We start from the raw sequence: 20,458 nt of genomic DNA, 5'->3' as shown, positions 1-20,458 counted from the left end.
AGACACAAAGCTGGTTAAACAACCACAAAGAGACACAAAGCAACAAAGAGACACAAAACAACTACAAAAAGACACAAAACAACCACAAAGAGACATTAAACAACTACAAAGAGACATAATAACAAGACATGTTCACAACACAACCACAAAGAGACACAAAGCAACAAAGAGACACAACAACAGCATTGAAGGGAATTCTTTTCCGCTCAGTTGGATTCTTTTTGAACGCCGAGGTTCTTCTCGACAGCCGAAGTGGATTTACGGTTTCCCGGTGACGGCGGTGATTTGTTGCCTTCAGGCTCTTTGTGTGGCCTTCAGGGGCCTTCAGGGTCCTTGAGGGGCCTTCAGGGACCCGTGTTCCAGCCTCGTGATGTATCTGCTGACAGGTCGACGTTACAAGGTTCCCGCGCTGCACTGATTTATTGACATTCACTTTTAAACATGTTGATTTAAATCTGATTGTTTTGTTTATTTTGTTTCTTCCTAACTGAATGAATATTAGTCAAAGATGATTTTTAAAGCACTTTCTTGCTCGCCGGCTCTCACTTGTATATCTATATGAATAATATGTAAATGACATCAGATAAAGAAATTTAAAAGCTTGTATTTTTGTTACGGCTCTCTTTAAGGGTAAATAAATCAAATGAAAACTGAGCTGGTTTCAATGTTTTTCTTTGAATATATTGACAAATAAACACTGCAGCCGACATATTGAACCAGGCTGCCCCCTGCTGGCCGGCGGCGGCAGTGCGCCCAACGCTCATCACCAGGAGAACCTTTCATCACAGGGTCGTTGGATAACTCTGTTATTCCCTTCATATGTTTGAAGGGTTCTGGGAAAAATAACACTATTATGCCTGAATACTATTTATTCTACTCTAGACTCTATGTCGCTGTTATAGTGTTGTTGGTGGATTTAATTACTGAAATTAGAGACATTTTAATGATCTATTTATCCTTTGAGTTACTGCATGATTACATTTATTACAGGAAACATCCTCAGAAATATTCAGCCAATCAAGAAGAACAATAGATGTCATGTGACCAGAAGTACAATATATCTAATAATATGGTCCTATATGGTACTACAAGCTCTCTAGTGGGGTAATGTGGTACTACAAGCTCTCTAGTGGGGTAATATGGTACTACACGCTCTCTAGTAGGGTAATATGGTACTACAAGCTCTCTAGTGGGGTAATATGGTACTACAAGCTCTCTAGTGGGGTAATATGGTACTACAAGCTCTCTAGTGGAGTAATATGGTACTACAAGCTCTCTAGTGGGGTAATATGGTACTACAAGCTCTCTAGTGGGGTAATATGGTACTACAAGCTCTCTAGTGGGGCAATATGGTACTACAAGCTCTCTAGTGGGGTAATATGGTACTACAAGCTCTCTAGTGGGGTAATATGGTACTACAGGCTCTCTAGTGGGGTAACATGGTACTACAAGCTCTCTAGTGGGGTAATATGGTACTACAAGCTCTCTAGTGGGGTAATATGGTACTACAAGCTCTCTAGTGGGGCAATATGGTACTACAAGCTCTCTAGTGGAGTAATATGGTACTACAAGCTCTCTAGTGGGGCAATATGGTACTACAAGCTCTCTAGTGGGGTAATGTGGTACTACAAGCCCTCTAGTGGGGTAATATGGTACTACAAGCTCTCTAGTGGGGTAACATGGTACTACAAGCTCTCTAGTGGGGTAATATGGTACTACAAGCCCTCTAGTGGGGTAACATGGTACTACAAGCTTTCTAGTGGGGTAACATGGTACTACAAGCTCTCTAGTGGGGCAATATGGTACTACAAGCTCTCTAGTGGGGCAATATGGTACTACAAGCTCTCTAGTGGGGTAATGTGGTACTACAAGCTCTCTAGTGGGGCAATATGGTACTACAAGCTCTCTAGTGGGGTAATATGGTACTACAAGCTCTCTAGTGGGGTAACATGGTACTACAAGCTCTCTAGTGGGGTAATGTGGTACTATAAGCTCTCTAGTGGGGCAATATGGTACTACAAGCTCTCTAGTGGGGTAATATGGTACTACAAGCTCTCTAGTGGGGCAACGTGGTACTACAAGCTCTCTAGTGGGGTAACATGGTACTACAAGCTCTCTAGTGGGGCAATATGGTACTACAGTCTCTCTAGTGGGGTAATGTGGTACTACAAGCTCTCTAGTGGGGCAATATGGTACTACAAGCTCTCTAGTGGGGTAATATGGTACTACAAGCTCTCTAGTGGGGTAACATGGTACTACAAGCTCTCTAGTGGGGTAATGTGGTACTATAAGCTCTCTAGTGGGGTAATATGGTACTACAAGCTCTCTAGTGGGGCAACGTGGTACTACAAGCTCTCTAGTGGGGTAACATGGTACTACAAGCTCTCTAGTGGGGCAATATGGTACTACAGTCTCTCTAGTGGGGTAATATGGTACTACAAGCCCTCTAGTGGGGTAATATGGTACTACAAGCCCTCTAGTGAGGTAACATGGTACTACAAGCTCTCTAGTGGGGTAATATGGTACTACAGGCCCTCTAGTGGGGTAATATGGTACTACAAGCTCTCTAGTGGGGTAATCAGAATCAGAATCAGAATCAGAATCAGAATCAGAAACAGTTTTATTGCCAGGAATGTTTACACAAACGAGGAATTTTTTTTGGTGGAAGGTGCAACATTTGGACATGACAAACAAACAACAATCAACACGACAGAAAGACAACAAATAATGTGAAAGTGTTTGGGTGTGTGCTTCAAGTGGTGTGTTTTAGTTAAAAGTGTATGTTACGCGTGGCGTGTGTTTAAGTTAAAGTGCATGCAAATAAAGTGGCATGTGTGTGGAGGAGGCCTCAAGTTAAAGTGCATGTTAAAGTGACGTGTGTGGAGGAGGGAAGAAGAAGGAGGAGGGAGGAGGAGTGGGAGGAAGAGGAAGAGGAAGGAGCGGGAAGAAGGAGGAGAGAGGAAGGTGGAAGAAGAGGTGGTAGTCCTGGGGGTGACAGTCAGTCAGTCCCGGGTTCCATTGATGAGCCCGACTGCCGACGGGAAAAAACTTTTGGTGTGGCGGGTGATCTTTGTCATGATGGACCGCAGCCTCCTCCCCGAGGGGAGGGACTCGAACAGGGAGTGTCCAGGGTGGGAGGGGTCAGCGACAATCTTTCTGGCCCGCTTCAGTGACCTGGAAGTGAACAGGACCTGGAGGGAAGGCAGATTGCAGCCGATAACCCTCTCGGCCGAGCGGATGATGCTCTGCAGCCTGCGCTTGTCTTTGGCTGTGGCTGCAGGGTGCCAGACGGTGATGGAGGAGCAGATGATGGACTCAACGATGGCCGTGTAGAATTGTACCATCATCTTCCCTGGCAGGTTAATATGGTACTACAAGCCCTCTAGTGAGGTAACATGGTACTACAATCTCTCTAGTGGGGTAATATGGTACTACAGGCCCTCTAGTGGGGTAATATGGTACTACAAGCTCTCTAGTGGGGCAATATGGTACTACAGTCTCTCTAGTGGGGTAATATGGTACTACAAGCTCTCTAGTGGGGTAATATGGTACTACAAGCTCTCTAGTGGGGTAACATGGTACTACAAGCTCTCTAGTGGGGTAATATGGTACTACAGGCCCTCTAGTGGGGTAATATGGTACTACAAGCTCTCTAGTGGGGTAATATGGTACTACAAGCTCTCTAGTGGGGCAGTATGGTACTACAGTCTCTCTAGTGGGGTAATATGGTACTACAAGCCCTCTAGTGGGGTAATATGGTACTACAAGCCCTCTAGTGGGGTAACATGGTACTACAAGCTCTCTAGTGGGGTAATATGGTACTACAGGCCCTCTAGTGGGGTAATATGGTTCTACAAGCTCTCTAGTGGGGTACTTTAACCTCTCTAGTGGGGTAATACGGTTCAAGATAGAACATGGACATGTGGTGAGTGCGCAGTTTAGTGATCTTTGGAGGAGAGAGGAGATAGGAATGAATTATTATGACATACAGGTGTAAACACACCATATGAGTGTGTATTCACTTTATTTAACACGCTCGATATGTATATATCTGTACTGTGAGATTAATTTAGGAATGTAATGCAGTGCTGCCCTCTAGTGGTGGTGATAGAAACAGGAGCAGCTTTATCTCCACGAATGTGAACAGGACCGTGATTACGGCTGAATGGATTTAATACTATATTTAAACATTTTTAAAAATACAGTACAACTATAATACGAGTCTTAAATTAATAATTCATTTTATTTAAAGGCAGTGGTGGAATGTAACTAAGGAAAGTGTATAAAAAAGTACTGTAAGAACAACTTATGGGTACTTATACTTTACTTCAAACTTTAAATATTTACCAATAAAATATAGTGGAATGGGCGTGTAGGGGTATAGCATAAAATAGAAATACCTACAAATACGAAAAAAAAAGTTAAATGTCATCACTTTCTTAAAATAAATGTATTATTATTAATTTAAGATTATACATATATATATATCAATACATATATATATAAATATATATATATATATCAATAAATATATATATATATACACTACCGTTCAAAAGTTTGGGATCACCCAGACAATTTCGTGTTTTCCATGAAAACTCACACTTTTATTTATCAAATGAGTTGCAAAATGTATAGAAAATATAGTCAAGACATTGACAAGGTTAGAAATAATGATTTGTATTTGAAGTATTAATTGTCTTCTTGCTGAGTTGTGCACCGGGGCCTCCCACTTCTCTTTCTGCTCTGGTTAGAGCCCGTTTGTGCTGTTCTCTGAAGGGAGTAGTACACACCGCTGGAGGAAATGTTCAGTTTCTTTGCAATTTCTCGCATGGAATAGCCTTCATTTCTAAGAACCAGAATAGACTGGCGAGTTTCACATGAAAGTTCTTTTTTTCTGGCCATTTTGAGAGTCTTATCGAACCCACAAATGTGATGCTCCAGATAATCAACTAGCTCAAAGGAAGGCCAGTTTTATAGCTTCTCTCATCAGCAAAACAGTTTTCAGCTGTGCTAACATAATTGCACAAGGGTTTTCAAGGGTTTTCTAATCAGACATTAGTCTTCTAAGGCGATTAGCAAACACAATGTACCATTAGAACACTGGAGTGATAGTTGATGGAAATGGGCCTCTATACACCTCTGGAGATATTTGATTAGAAACCAGACGTTTCCACCTAGAATAGTCATTTACCACATTAACAATGTATAGAGTGTATTTCTGATTGATTTAATGTTGTCTTCATTGAAAAAAACAATGCTTTTCTTTGAAAAATAAGGATATTTCTAAGTGATCCCAAACTTTTGAACGGTAGTGTATATATCAATAAATATATATATATAGTTAGTAGTATGTGAAGTAATTTAAATAAGCTAGCATCACTGAGTATAGGCGTGATAAAACATATTTAAAGTACACAAACCGATTGATAAGTATTAGCGGTTTAGATTTTGCGACCTTCCGTACATTTGTCCCTCCCCGTCTGCCGTAGTCGGCCTTATCCTGCTAAACCGGAAGCTAGGTAGTCCTTTCCGCGCAGTCTCCAACATGGTGAGCTGTTCCTCCTCGCGATTCCTCTCTATAATAATCACTAAACATCTCTTTCTGCTGTCGTAATATCGCAAACACACACGTCCTCGGTTAAAATCCTGCTTCTTGTTAAATTATCGATGTCTAAATTGTAACACAAACAATCGATTCTTGCTCTTTGTTGATCATTTAAAAAAAGATGATCTCGCCCAACCTGTGTCGGCTTCGGCCGTGGCCATCTTTTTTTTTTTAGCTTGCTGAATTAACGGGAAAAACAGTTTTAGTAACCTAAACGTCGTTTTTTAAGTTCGCTACATGTGACTTTGTGTAGCAGCGCGTGTAGAACAGTTAAATAATATATAACGCTTTACATTAAAAGGTGGAGTAACCTTCGTGTAGCTAGGCCGCAGCCAAGCCGCGCCCTGTCCTGCGCCTCGTAGCCGACCCGCGCGCCTCTAATTCGGCGCCTCCGCTCGGCTCGCGCCGCTAAAAATACATCCACGTTCTCCATGTTGTTGCTCCGTAACTTACCCGGCTTCCCCCTCCTTTCTCCAGGCAAGAGGACCGAAGAAGCACCTGAAGCGCGTCGCAGCGCCAAAGCACTGGATGCTTGACAAGCTCACCGGAGTTTTTGTAAGTATTAGTTTTATTTATTGTATTTTATCTACTTTTTAATGTGTTTAGTGTTTGTCTCTGTAAACGTTGTACGATCGTCTTGCATGCTTTAGATAAGCAAGTTTTAGCTCACTTTTACTTGTATATATTTGTTATATGTTCCAGAATACATCTTTTGTTTATATTATAATAGCACCTAAGCTTCATTTCCAGTCTTAAAATATGAAACATTAAGGACATGAACCCTCAAACAGTTGAAGTCGTTATCGGTTCACTCACTTGTATTTCTGTCCAATAATTTGGCCTAAATATGCTAAATTAAGTTTTTTGTTGTGTGTCTACTGACTGTAAAGTTTAGGAATATATATATTTTGGAAAAACTAGCTTAATCTGTATAAAATGTGCATAAGAGTAGATCATTGTTCCATTCAAATAAGATTGTGAGAATACCTTTTTTAATAAGTGCATTGAAGCATCACAAATTGTTCTGTCGGGGCTAAAAACACTTTGTTTTGGGATTTGGGATTAATGTGAGTGCACCATGTTGCCTTTATTATAGAATGTATCCAACACTATTTATTATCTGTTAAAACCGCGGTGACGTGTCTTTCCACCTTAAATTCATCACCATTTGTTATTCAACATCACAGAATAAACCGTAAGATGAGTCCTCAAACTACGATATATATATATGTTCTATGTAGCATATGGATCACTCTTATCATATCATGTGCTTTTAAATATCTTAATAGCCTCCAAAACAAGGATGTAAATATATGAATGTTTCTTGTTGAGCTCACATCCTAAACGTAGAGCTTCGTGACGATGACGCTTCTCTCGTTCCTCCTCAGGCTCCTCGTCCTTCCACCGGTCCCCACAAGCTGAGGGAGTGCCTGCCCCTCATCATCTTCCTCAGGAACCGTCTGAAGTACGCCCTGACTGGGGACGAGGTGAAGAAGATCTGCATGCAGAGGTTCATCAAGATCGACGGCAAGGTCCGCACCGACATCACCTACCCGGCTGGATTCATGGGTGAGTCCCCCGGACGACGCCAGATCTCAGATCTGCCCTTTGTCGGGGTTCGTACGGTCATGGAAAACCTGGAAAAGTCATGGAATTTTAAAATGGTCATTTCCAGGCCCGGGAAAGTCATGGAAAAAACTTAAACCATAAAAGTTTTGGAAGTCATGGAAATTTGTTATAATCACAGGTTCATGTACGCCGAGTTTGAAATAATTAATATATTTTTAAAAGAAAGACGCTCAAAATGGAAGCCGGCGTACGCAATCAATACGTTACATTTTCTAAATTGTTCATGTTTATACCGAGATTTCAGTTTGGTCGTGGAAATTTGGTTTAAAGTAGGGCTGCAACAACAAATCGATATGAGAATTAAAAGGCATATAGTATATATTCTGTGTAAATTAGCATTTGAATATAAAAAATGTGCATTCTTTTTTTTAATTATTACTTTTCTAGGCCTGGAAATCGCCATTTAAAAACTCCATGACTTCCAAAATTACAGTTTTATTGTTTTTTAAAATCCGATTAATCGAAAAAAATAATCAACAGATTAATCGATTATCAAAATAATCGTTGGTTGCAGCCCTAGTTTAAAGTCCTGGAAATCCATTGGTCAAAATGTGTAAGAACCCTGCTTTATATTTATTTAAACCACGGGTGATGTGTCGACTTTTAGGAGGCAGGAGGAGCGGTGATGACTCTTTTGGTTTTGATCAGCGATGAAAACACCCGACCAATTCCTCTAAGAAGTTCTGAGCTCCAACTCACAAAAACTTGCCGTGCATTCGACTCGTCATCGGAGGTCGTTTCAGGCGCCTCCACGTCGAGTTGCCCTCGTTCGGTTTCAGTCAAATTTACTTTTAGAGACGTGAAGCTGGGGAAACGTCTGATCTGAGCTGTCGCTCATACATTTGAGGGGAAGGCTGCGTTCTTTGTTGAGTTTTATGTCTTTAAAAAACACAATAATTCAGCTTCGCCGTCAACTTTCAGTGCTTTTCGTCTTAAGATTCTCCTGAATTTAAACTTTTTGTTCATGAGACGGTTGAGTCGTCAACATCTGGTTTATTATTAAACCGCCTCCATGTGGAGGCGTCGCGTTATTTAATTAGTAAATCAAAGGGACGCCATCGCAGCGCAGATATTAAAACACTGCAGCCTCTCAGATGTATCTTGAAAGTACTTTATTATAACCCAACGTTAACAAATATGATTAAATATACTTTAAACTTGCAGTTTCTTCATATTTATCTTGGATTAATTGATCCGAGGAACTCGATCTGATGGCAGAACATTGTCCTTCCTAAAATCTGGTTCTGCTTTTGGCTTCTGCTCGAGGAGTAAATCCTCGATGGTCGTGGGCTGAAAGTTGTCAAACAAGACGAGATGTCGCGTTGGTATAATTTGCATATTGTTAAAACGGCGTGGGTTAAACTGAGTGGACTGAACGGCGGCGTGTTTCGGGAGCTTTGTTCTCCACCACGATGCTCGACAGCGGACAAACGGAGCGAGTCGAACACGTTCCGGTGCATTTGAAGGTTTTACCGTTTGACTTTCCTCTTTCTCTCCAGACGTGATCAGCATCGAGAAGACCGGCGAGCACTTCCGTCTGATCTACGATGTGAAGGGACGCTTCACCGTCCACCGCATCACCGCCGAGGAGGCCAAGGTAGGACCTGTTCAGGGTGTCCGCGGGTCCTTAAAAAGTCTTAAAAAGTCTTAAATTGCTTTTCCTAAAAATAAGGCCTTAAAAAGTCTTAAATTGTCTTAAATTCAGATTGGATTGGTCTTAAATTTTTTGGGTGTCATGTCCAGGGGTTTTCCTGGGTCAAAATGGGTCTTCGGTGCTCCCAAAAAATATGTTGGGCCTGCGCACCGTCTATTTGTGCAGGTCGGGCTGTTGAGTGATCAGCAGCTGTCCGCTCGGTCCATTCGCGCACCTCACAGTTGCGTATTGATCAGACAAGAAGACACGCTTATCAACTCCAGTGTTTCCCCTATAACAGGGTGAAATCCCCCCCCCGCAAACAATTCTCGGCTCGCGCGACAGAGCGATGTGCACACCGGCATCGAAGCTGCCGTGATGCGCGACACGGTGAGCACCGCGTATTCGGTCCCATCCCCTACAACATGAAGCATCGGCTACTTTAGAAAACAAGGCAGGATGCAAGTTCAACAACGGCTTGAAAAGAACGAGTGTTTCTGGTCACGGTGGGTGAAATGCTTCTGAAGCTGCGTTATGTGTCGCGAGACTTTCCAGCGGTGGAATCTCACGAGCAGAGCAAGAAGCACAGAGACTAGCGAAGGCCGCCAGCAGCTGGCTGCTGCTCCGCCTAGCTCCTGCTCCGCCGCTAGCTGCTGCTCCGCGCTAGCGCCTGCGCCGCAGCTAGCTGCTGCCCCGCCGCAACGACGTCAACTACAACGCTGGAGGTCACCGGAGGAAATCCAGCGCCTTGCAACAAAGAGCTCATCACCGAAGACCAACGCTGCAGTGCGTTCTTCATTCTGTTCCACGAGACTCTGGACCAGACCACCGCGAGACTCTGGACCAGACCACCACGAGACTCTGGACCAGACCACCACGAGACTCTGGACCAGACCACCACGAGACTCTGGACCAGACCACCGCGAGACTCTGGACCAGACCACCACGAGACTCTGGACCAGACCACCGCGAGACTCTGGACCAGACCACCACGAGACTCTGGACCAGACCACCATGAGACTCTGGACCAGACCACCGCGAGACTCTGGACCAGACCACCACGAGACTCTGGACCAGACCACCGAGAGCAGACAGCTGGACTTCATGTGCTCTCGGTTCAGTGACCAGGTCCAGTCAGGATCCTATGGAGCTCATGGGCCATGACACCAGGACCTACTTCAGCACCTCAAAGTAAGTCTAACATAAATATATGTATTAACTATCCTCATGTATATGAGTCTGTGTTTCATATAGTTAAGCTTTACTCATGTGTCAAGTTAATAACAGCTATGCATAGGCGCACTACACATTAATTAGACTAATTAAAAATAGTTTTAGAATGGTAGTAGAGTGGTGTTTACCTGTCAATATGTCTACATAGTGTTCACTAGGCTCAAGGGATGGCTCACGTTGCTTAATTTGTAAAAATAGTCTTCATTCCTATTTATCCAGTCTGACATTAATCTGAAGTGGTGGTGTCATGAAGAGATGTGGTGACTGTTGTTTGGCTAATGTCTGCCTTTTTTCTTTCTTTTTCCAGGAGAATGGACCAAATGTCAACTGGAAGTTTTTATATTAATACAGTTTGAAAAGGATTGTTTTCCTAGTATATTCACAAAAGCTCAGCAGTAGACATGAACCTGTGCACAAACATCCATCACATAGAGACATGAGAACTCACACTCACTCACCCACACACACATACATTCTATTATGTAAATGAATTTGCATTTTAAAAGCAGCTGGAAATGCTATTTGTTATTTTATGGATTTTTTTTGTTCAAAAGGAACTATGTTGCATGTATTTTCTAAATATATTTACTTAATTTTAGAGATATTTGTTCATGGGACTTAAATGTTCTGAAAATGTATTAATAAATATAATTTACAACAGCAATGACATTTGTGTTATCCTTTTGCATTACACCATACTGTTAATTTTGAACAGACATCAGTGTGTTTACTTTGAATTAATTAATTTAGATTAATGTATATTTCCATCGTAAATTAGGTCTTAAATTTTATTTAGACGTGGTCTTAAAAAGTCTTAAATTTCACTGGTTTATTCCTGTAGACACCCTGCTGTTGTTGTTGGGTTCTTCCTGCATGTTTATACTGGGTGAGATTTGAGATTTAGTTTGAGCTCCTAACTGTTGGTCAGATGTGGTTAAAATCCTCCACTAGGGGCAGAAGAGCAGTGAGAAGCTGCTGGAGGATTTATCTCTGCAGTAGATTTGAGGTCTCAGTCTTTAATCCTCTGAACCCCAAAACCATCGAGATGGAGCAGCATGTTTTCATCAGTCACAGCAAGAAGCTGTAGATATTACTCTGTGGGCAGATCTCATCTTTACCGACGGTCCTCGAATGCAACATTTTCAACAAGCAGCAGAAAAATGAAGATTATGTTTAAAATGTCATCAAACATTAATATACGATAAAATATCGGCCAAAATAATCATTTTTCTTGAAGCAGATTCCTTTAAATAAAAATATATTGTACGTTCTTCAAAGCAACTATGAAGTCATGATTTATTCAAGACTAACAAGTCATGTGACATCAATGCTGTGACTGACAGAGCAGAGAGGTTGTAATGTGTGTGTGTATATATATATTAGTGCTGTGAAAAATAACTCAGTTAATTCAATTTCAGGTTTAACTAGTTTTTTTTTTTTAACGCATTTAACGCATGCGCAGAATGAGCTTCCAATCTGTCTGTTGTTGGTCGTCGGGACGAAAAAAAAGTCACTTGCAAAATGAGCTTCCAATCCACCACTTCAATCTGAACCCTGTCCGCTCTCATGCAGACGGTCTGTTCATCGGTAATGATCCTTCCGCAGGTTCACCTCCGGAAACCTTGTTACGACTTTTACTTCCTGTAGATCAGGGTCTCAACACGTCGATCGCGACCTGCCAGTCGATCGCGGCGTTGTGTCGGTAGATCGCATGACATTAAAGAGATTGGCCCGCCCCCTGGCATGTTCTCTAGAGCACGTCTTTGTTCTTTTATTAAACTAAACGTCTGTTGTTGATCGTATCTCCACAGCAGCATGTCAAGCAAAAAAAAAGTCACTTGTCAATCTGTCCACCTGTCCGTGTCGGTGAGGTTTCAGCTTTGCAGCGGTGTCCCCGCCGTCCCTTTCATCACGGCCCAGTTCATGAAGAAAACCCCCAGTCAGTTTGCCTCAGCAGCTGCTAGAGGAAGACTAGAGGCCTTTAGATTGTATCATGGTGGAGTTAATGTTTGACAAACAAGAGAAAAATGCTCTGTTTAACCCTAACCCTGTTACCTTTACATTTACTAACATGTTTTACCCTCGGGGTCAATTTGACCCCAGCAATTAAAACCTCCAGAAAATTATTATATTATTTTATGTTTGTTTGTTGACTACCTAAATAGCCCTTTAAATATATAAAAAAGTTGATATTTCTTATATGTTTGACACAGTGAAAAACAGCCTGGGGTCAAATTGACCCCAAAGAACACCGACATTAAACATTGAATGGGGTCAAATTGACCCGAAAGGTAACAGGAGGGTTAAACATTCTGTTTAGGATGAAGATGTATTAATGTTCCAGATGGAAGAAAACTGCTAAATAACTGCTGAGTTGCAGCACCATTGTATAGAAGAATGTATAAATGTATATATCCGTCTTTTGTCATAAATCTCTATGTTCTCACAAAATATACCGAGAATATCGGTAATATGTGATTAATCATGATTAATCCACAAAAACCTGTGATTAACCCGATTAAAATTTTTAGTCGTTTCACAGCCCTAATATATATATATATTCATGTCCTTTTTAGATTTAGGATTCAACCTTTAGGAGGCAGGAGGAGCGGTGATGACGCTTTTGGTTTTGATCAGCGATGAAAACACCCGACCAATTCCTCTAAGAAGTTCTGAGCTCCAACTCACAAAAACTCGCCGTGCATTAAACTCGTTATCGGAGGTCGTTTCAGGCGCCTCGACATCGAGTTGCTTCAACTTCACTCGACTAAGTTTGAGTATTAAGTGCTAAAGAATGTGTTTTTTGTTAAATTTGATCACATCCCTTCAAAAAAACACTAATTCAAGCTCTTTTTAAATACATTATACATGCATATGTATTTATACATTTTATTTTTATATATTTAATTTAAATATATTATTTATTTATGTATTTTAATTATGTATATATATTTATACATTTTTATTTTATATTCATTTAATTTCTTTATGTTTTATATATATATTAAATCTATTTGTATAGAAATATATTTATATAGAGGGCAATATATTTATTTAGACATTTATTTATTTATATAGACATGTATATAGAAATGAATTAGTATATTCGAGGGTTAACTGGCTCCTCCTCTTCCTCCCGCAGTACAAGCTGTGCAAGGTGAAGAAGCTCATCGTCGGCACCAAGGGGATCCCCCACCTGGTGACCCACGACGCCCGCACCATCCGCTACCCCGACCCCCTGATCAAGGTCAACGACACCGTCCGCATCGACCTGGACACCGGCAAGATCACCGAGTTCATCAAGTTCGACACCAGTAGGTTTATTTTTTTATTCTAACAAAACGCTTACTTTTTATTTTTTACTTCACTTTACTTGTTGACATTGAATTTTTTCGGTTACATTTTTCTAATTAAATTACTGAATTAATTCACTTTTTATTACAATGTGTAAGAATCGTTTCTTCTGAATGAATGTTTATCAGATTTTCAAAATAAAGTGTAAATATGGACTTTTAAAGTTTACTTTAAAGGCTGAAATTTATGTAATTTTCCTTTAAATTCAGTGTGAACAACATAAAAGCTGCTAATTTACACATTTGTGAAGTTAATTACTTTCCACAACTTCACGATAATTAAATAGTCTTTAAATTGAATCACATGCATAATAAATATTGATTATAACGAGCGTGTGTGACTCAAACTTCTCCGAAAGAAAGCAGATTAATTCTTGATAAATGAGAAAATACAGACGTCACTTATTGACAATAGATGTGATGAAACCAGAAGAACAATAGATGTGATGAAACCAGAGGAACAATAGATGTGATCTTTAATGTCCCCTCAGGTAACCTGTGCATGGTGACCGGTGGTGCCAATTTGGGGCGTATCGGCATCGTCACCAACCGGGAGCGCCACCCCGGCTCCTTCGACGTGGTGCACGTGAAGGACAGCACAGGCAACAACTTCGCCACCAGGCTCTCCAACATCTTCATCATCGGCAAGGTGAGGAAGAGGAGGAGCTTTAGAGATTCAGTCGGGCGGAGCAGTGATGATATTTTTGGTTTTGATCAGCAATGAAAATTCCTCTAAGAAGTTCTGAGCTCCTCGACTAGGAAATATAGTTTACACAAGTTTTAAATCAAATTAAGATATTATCTCATATGTTGCGTATGAAATGTTCCTAAAACAGAAAAAAGTGAAAATAAAACAATAAAAGGAGCAAGATTTATATTTTTAGTAATGACCGCCAAAATAAAACACCAGGCAGTGGCTCCGCTGCCAGTTTTTATACGGCGCGATGCCCAGAATATTATTTTAAAGACTTGGCAACAGCTTTTTATTCTAATAAAATAACTTTTTATTGTAATGAATAAAGAAATAAATGCTTTTTCATTTCTTTTTTTTATATAAATGTTTTAAATGTCTTTTTTTCCGAGACAGAAAATATTTTTACATTAATGTAAAAATAACCCTTTATCAGACTCTCTAAATGAGTGTTTACCAGATTTTCAAAATAAAGTGTAAATATGTACATTTAAAGAATCCTTTAACGGCTGACATTTATGTAGTTTCCCCTCAAATTCAGTCTGAGTGACGGAACCAGTTAATTACTTTCAATTTAAGGAATTAACTTCATGCTCATTAAATAGTCTTTAATTGAATTGCATGCATGATAAATATTGATAACGTGCGTGTGCGACTCAAATTTCTCCAGATTCGTTCTTAATAATATTTGAAACTCCAGACTATACTTATTGATTGTTCTTAATGTGAGAGCTGTATTGTGACTAATCTAAAAGACTAATTAATGTAAAATAACTTCATAAAAATGTGTCAAACTGTCTCTAAATGTTTACCAGATTTTCAAAATAAAGTGTAAATGTGGATACATTTAACGATTATTTTGAAGGCCTCAATTTATGTAATTTATCCTCCTAAATTCATTCTGAATTATCTTTTAAAAAATGCTGCTAATTTACACGTGAAGTTAATTAATTTCTATTTAGATAATTAAATTGAATAAATCTCGATGACAACGAGCTTCATTCTTGATGAAATATAATACAAACTATATTTATTTTTATTTATTTTTTCACTTAAATTTTGTTTTTGTTTAGTGATATAAACATAAAGCAAGTACAAAAATGTCATACATAAACATATATATACACCCATATACAAACTATATTTATTGATCCTGAGACGTGAGCGCTGTGTTGTGACTAATCTGAATGTGTCTGCGTTGCCAGGGCAACAAGCCGTGGGTGTCCCTGCCCCGAGGGAAGGGCATCCGTCTGACCATCGCCGAGGAGCGAGACAAGAGGCTGGCGGCCAAGCAGGGCAGCAGCTAGACCGCTGAATAAATGTTATTTACACAACGACTTCTGTGCTTCCTTTGCTTTAAATTAGGGTTTTATTCTGTTAGGCTAGATAATAAATACGGGTTTTCATTTATTGTTTTTAAAAGGTTGATGTTGGGCACCTGGAACTCAGCGGAGGATCTCTGGGAGTTCTTGGGGAATAAATATATTTCTCCATTTAAATAAATGATTCCACAATGTGAAGAAAAACGAATTTTTTTATTAAAAATGTTAATTTTAGAGGTATTTTTGCCTGTTTTTTAGAGTTTATTTTTAACTATTTATTTATTTTAAATTCCCATGAGGAGTTTTTTTTGGTGTAAATCTTAATCAAAAATCCAACTCCGTATCAATTTTCGGGGAACTATTTATTTTTATCCATCGACAGCAACAACATCTCCTTAATCCCTCCATACTCTCTTCCTGCCATCTGTTCGTCCTCTTAATCCCTCTTTCCTTTCTCTCCTCTTTAAGCCACGCCCCTTTCTCCTTCATTGTTCCGTGTTTTTGTCTTTCCTTCAGTATTTTTCTTTACATCTCCTTTCCTACTTCCTTCTCCATCTTTCTTTGTGTTTCCTCCAGCTTTCCTTATCTCTTGTGATTTTGCTCCCTTCCTTTTCTCCTCCATTCCTCTTTTCAGTTGCTCACTTCCTTCCTGAAATTGACTCCTACCATCCTTTCCCTCCCTCTTCTCTTCATCCCTCCCATCATTAATTCTCTTAATTCCCTCCCTCATGTGACTTAATTGTTCCCTTTCATCCTTCCTCAAATTGATTTCTACCTTGTTTCCTTCTCACTTTCCATCTTTCATTAACCCTCCTCCCTCCATCATTTCCTAAACTTCCCTCCCTCCTCCGGTTGTTTCCTTCTTACCAGTCGTTCTCTCTCCCCCTGTGTCCTCTCCCGACATTAATTCCCACCTCTTTCCTGTCTCCTCTTTCTCCATCTCACCTCCCTCCTCTCTTTTCCATCTCTCCCTCGCTCTTTTCATCTCTCCCTCTATCCTCCCTCCTACCATTTCTGTCCCTCCATCTCTGTTCTGTACTTCAGTACCGGTCCATATGGTGACTGCTGGGAAACCGTCTGCTCTGCACTGCAGAAACCTGGACACACACACACATATACACACACACACACACACATAATATGTGTGTGTATATGTATATACACACACACACACACACTCCCATGCTGCTCTGACTCGCTTCATGGCGGTTTAATCCGTTTCTCTGGCAGCGGGAGGACGGAGTCAGAACTAGTGAAGGTACTAGTACCACCTGAAGGTCCTCGGTACTTGTTCTCAAACAGGTGTGTACACCTTTAAGAAAACAGCTTGGAGACGTCCAGTAAATACATGTAGCTCTGAAATGATTTATGTTAACAGGTCTGGGACCAGCTGTTAAGTCCTTGAACATGAGACTCGACACACACACACTTACACACACACACACACAGACACACTGAAGGGTGCAGAGAATAACAGTTATCTCACCGTGTTTACTGTCTTCTCACCAGGAGGATAACACTTCAAATCAATTATAACTTATTAGTGCAATGAAAGACAAATATATATTTATAGATTAATAAATATCTGACTACCTTCAGTAAAACTAAGTTTAATGTTCCTGTTGCAGCTGAAGATGCTGAGCTCACTTCCTGTTTACATTCCTCACTTACTTCCTGTTTACATTCCTCACTTCCTGTTTACATTCCCCTTTCACTTCCTGTCTATATTCCTCTTTGTACATTTTTCTTCCGGTTTTCTTTCCCCTTTCACTTCCTGTATACGTTCCCCTTTCACTTCCTGTTTACATTCCTGTTTAATGACAGCTCAGTTTTTTTAAAACTCGTGAACTTCGGAGGGCGAAGGTTTCAAAACTATGGAAGTGGGCGGAGCTGCTGAAACAATGAGCTCAGTCATCTGAGGAAGAGGAGGAACGATGGAGGAGGAGGAGGACAGATGTTTCTCATCATTCGCTCCCATGTGATCGACTGTCGGCTCGTTTGTTCTGTTGTCATGAGCGACGACGTCTGATGACGTCATGACGCTTCTTCCTCTTTTTCTTCTCTCTTTTTCAACGTTTTGGCTGCGCACACACACACACATACACACACACATACACACACACATACACTGATGTTGATGTTTTCAATCGTATCAATGTAAAGGAAATGTTGAAATTCCCTCTCTCTCTTCCTCTCTTCATTCCACCGACAGACTTGAAGAACAAAAACATTTAGGTAGCCAAGTTCACTTTTGGGAGGGGCTGCTAACGGGCCCGGGGGGCTCCGAGGACCAGATGTGCTTTTCTTTGGGGGGGGGGTGTTCACAAGGCTCCAGAGAAAGTGAAGCAGAGAAGTTGGCCGAGTGTCCTCCAGCTGCAGGAGATCCGTCCTTTAGGAAAGGAGAGAAGGTCGTGAGTCATTCCTCAGGAGAGGAAGTGAACATGAACTGTGGAGGCGAAGCTCCTCCCCCTTCACACGTGACGCAGAGGCTTCTATACAACCAGAGGAGTCGCCCCCTGGTGGTCAGGAGAGAAAAGTATTTGCACAATGTTAACTCTCTTTCTTCTGCTCCTTCTCTTCCTTACCTGCTGACACACGTGCACACAAATACACACACGTGTGCGCGCACAGTGAAGCATGGAGGACTCCTTCACCCCCCCTCCCTCCTCCTTACTTTTCTTCTTCCTTTTGCCCCTCATCCTCACTCTCCTCCTCCTCCTCCACAGGTTCTCCTTCTCGGGGAACACCGGACTGTTACGCCCAGCGTCACCCGTCAAGTCGCGCAGACTGAGATCTGATTTCCGGTCATGTTACTACAAAATAAAAGCGCGCGAGGAGGAAACTAGAAATCTGCCCAGAGTAGCACAATCACTACGAAATAAATGTTTAAATGATTAGAATATGAATGCTTAAACAAACACACTAATGTAAAATGGTTCTTTATAAACCGGCTTCATGTAAAGACGTGTTTATATTTACACGTAGATACATTTTTAGTAGCATAGCTCAAAATAAAAGTTTATTTTTATTATTTAAGTGTATTTATGTCTTATTATGCTGAGTAAAATATTACGAACGTTATATATAGTCTATAAACTTTTCACATGACAGTAAATATAATGAAATTAAGATTTAATTCACGTCTTTAATCCACTTTGGCACAAAATAATTGTACCTAATTCGGGCTTTTATCTTGAAAGGGTAAACCGGATGTGTCGCCTGTTACACTCTGGCTGCTTTGACACTAAATCTCCAGAGCAGCTGAGTCTCTCCTCTCCAACACACACACACACAGACGCACACACGCACGAAAAAAAGCAATGAGTGCGCACGACGCGCAACTCGCTCCAAAGCGCTCCAACGGCGGCGCGGGAGGATCTGTCTCGGAGGACCACGGGAATATAACTTGACCGTCTGTAGACTTTGTTGTTGTTGTTGTTGTTGTTGTTGTTTGGAGTAATCATGCCTTTCTGCAAACGGATCATACTTCCGAAGGACATGTGCAAGCCCGACGGCGCGCGGCGGGCGGAGCGGCCGGTGTTCGTCGACCTGGCCGACGTGAGCAGCTTCGCGCTCTGCTCGGTGCTCCGGCAGCTCGCGGACCTGTCCCGCCACTCCGTGGGCGTCCTGGAGGAGCTGGAGGGGCAGCTGGCCGCCGCGTGCCGCCGCTCCGGCGCGCTGGAGGGCCGCGCGGTGCGGCTGCGGCGGCGCGTTGCGGCGCTGGTCAGCGAACCCCCGGAGAGAAGTAAGAGGAAAGACACGCGCGCACACACGCACACGCGTGCACTCACAGGAGGGGGAGCAGGCAAACTTTATGATATACTTTTTTTATTACTTAAAAAAAAGTAAAGAGGCCACTGCGCATCTCCGTTGTTATTGGAGGGTTTGTTATTGTCAGCTGGCGGGGACGTGCGCGCGCGTTCACGGGCTGCAGGAAATATGGGACTTTACTTTCTCTCTTTCTGTTTTAGTTGTTGCGGAAAAGTGATTTAAACTCTGCTGGGAAACAGCGGGAACGTTTCATCTCAGCAGATCAAAGTGACGTAGAGACCACGTGACCACGGCGAGCCGATGGAAGGATGAGTGTTTTAAACACTCGTGACAACCGGAAGTGATTTATACTTCTGAGGTAACTTATTGTGACTGATTATTTGTCTTTTCGTTCTTCCTGCGGGGTTTACATGATGCCCCTGAAGGCAGCACGCCGTGTAACTGTACAAACAGAGGCGTCGCGCGCGCGCGTTGGAGGGTCGTCTCTCTCTACCTGTCACTCTGACCCCGTGACCTTCTCCTCTGACGTCACTCATGGCTCATTTGGGGTTGAATCGGGTTCGGGTCACTCCGGAGGGGCTCACGTGACCCGTTTTAACTGCAAACTTTGCACGAAGCTCAGTCTCACTTCTTCTTCTTTGTTTGCGCTGCGGCTCAAAGAGTGAGGTGTGTGTGTGTGTGTGTGTGTGTGTGTGTGTGTGTGTGTGTGTGTGTGTGTGTGTGTGTGTGTGTGTGTGTGTGTGTGTGTGTGTGTGTGTGTGTGTGTGTGTGTGTGTGTGTGTGTGTGTGTGTGTGTGTGTGTGTGTGTGTGTGTGAGAGATATGAAAGTCCCTCTAAACACAGACCAGATGTAGAGCTGGAATGAGGAGAGGAGGAGAGATAAAACACAACGAAGCGTCTTCTAGTTTACTTTAATGTGTGTGTGTGTGTGTGTGTGTGTGTGTGAGAAGATCCTCCTCTATATCCTGTGTGGGTTCTGACTATCACTAACAATGTGGGCCGAATCAATAGAGCCACATGGGCCTCTCTCTCTCTCTCTCTCTCTCTCTCCTCCTATCATCCTCTCTCTCTCTCTATCTATCTATCTCTCTCTCTATCTCTCTCTTCTCCCCTTATCATCATCATCCTCTCTCTCTCCCTCTCTCCTCCTATCATCCTCTCTCCTCTTATCATCCTCTCTCTCTCCTCTTATCATCCTCTCTCTCTCTCCTCTTATCA

The 20,458-nt window shown here is 41.7% G+C and overlaps 2 protein-coding genes, 1 long non-coding RNA gene and 3 other non-coding genes across 7 annotated transcripts in view; all 6 read left to right on the top strand.

The window, feature by feature from the left end:
- Positions 1-5,497: 5,497 nt before the first annotated feature.
- Positions 5,498-15,484, top strand: rps4x (ribosomal protein S4 X-linked). The gene is made up of 7 exons (XM_056442803.1): positions 5,498-5,551; positions 6,086-6,163; positions 6,997-7,177; positions 8,737-8,834; positions 13,246-13,417; positions 13,948-14,105; positions 15,353-15,484. The coding sequence occupies exons 1-7, from the start codon at positions 5,549-5,551 to the stop codon at positions 15,452-15,454; spliced, it is 792 nt and encodes a 263-aa protein (XP_056298778.1). The 5' UTR covers positions 5,498-5,548; the 3' UTR covers positions 15,455-15,484.
- On the top strand, positions 7,857-7,928 carry LOC130212363 (small nucleolar RNA SNORD61). Its single transcript, XR_008835320.1, has one exon. It is a non-coding gene; the product is annotated as a small nucleolar RNA SNORD61 (small nucleolar RNA).
- Positions 9,574-12,796, top strand: LOC130211805 (uncharacterized). Its single transcript, XR_008835161.1, has 2 exons — positions 9,574-10,061; positions 10,411-12,796. It is a non-coding gene; the product is annotated as an uncharacterized LOC130211805 (long non-coding RNA).
- LOC130212366 (small nucleolar RNA SNORD61) lies at positions 12,712-12,783 on the top strand. The gene has a single exon (XR_008835323.1). It is a non-coding gene; the product is annotated as a small nucleolar RNA SNORD61 (small nucleolar RNA).
- Positions 14,146-14,206, top strand: LOC130212365 (small nucleolar RNA SNORD61). Its single transcript, XR_008835322.1, has one exon. It is a non-coding gene; the product is annotated as a small nucleolar RNA SNORD61 (small nucleolar RNA).
- A 3,327-nt stretch (positions 15,485-18,811) lies between the features above and the next one.
- nhsl2 (NHS-like 2) overlaps positions 18,812-20,458 on the top strand; it is a 56,335-nt gene continuing 54,688 nt past the window's right edge. For both annotated transcript variants that reach the window (XM_056442517.1, XM_056442516.1), the window contains exon 1: positions 18,812-19,214. In XM_056442517.1, coding sequence (XP_056298492.1) covers positions 18,932-19,214 — 283 coding nt within the window. In that variant the 5' untranslated portion in view covers positions 18,812-18,931. The remainder of the gene's footprint in view (positions 19,215-20,458) is intronic.

This window comes from Pseudoliparis swirei, chromosome 21, assembly GCF_029220125.1.
Source record: "Pseudoliparis swirei isolate HS2019 ecotype Mariana Trench chromosome 21, NWPU_hadal_v1, whole genome shotgun sequence".
Classification (NCBI taxonomy): domain Eukaryota; kingdom Metazoa; phylum Chordata; class Actinopteri; order Perciformes; family Liparidae; genus Pseudoliparis; species Pseudoliparis swirei.
Note: the sequence above shows the minus strand (reverse complement) of the source record. Positions and strands in the feature narration are given on the sequence as shown.

Coding starts and splice junctions, on each gene's coding strand:
- rps4x (XM_056442803.1), top strand. Junction 7,178..8,736: donor CTACCCGGCTGGATTCATGG/GTGAGTCCCCCG, acceptor CTTTCTCTCCAG/ACGTGATCAGCATCGAGAAG. Junction 14,106..15,352: donor ACATCTTCATCATCGGCAAG/GTGAGGAAGAGG, acceptor CTGCGTTGCCAG/GGCAACAAGCCGTGGGTGTC.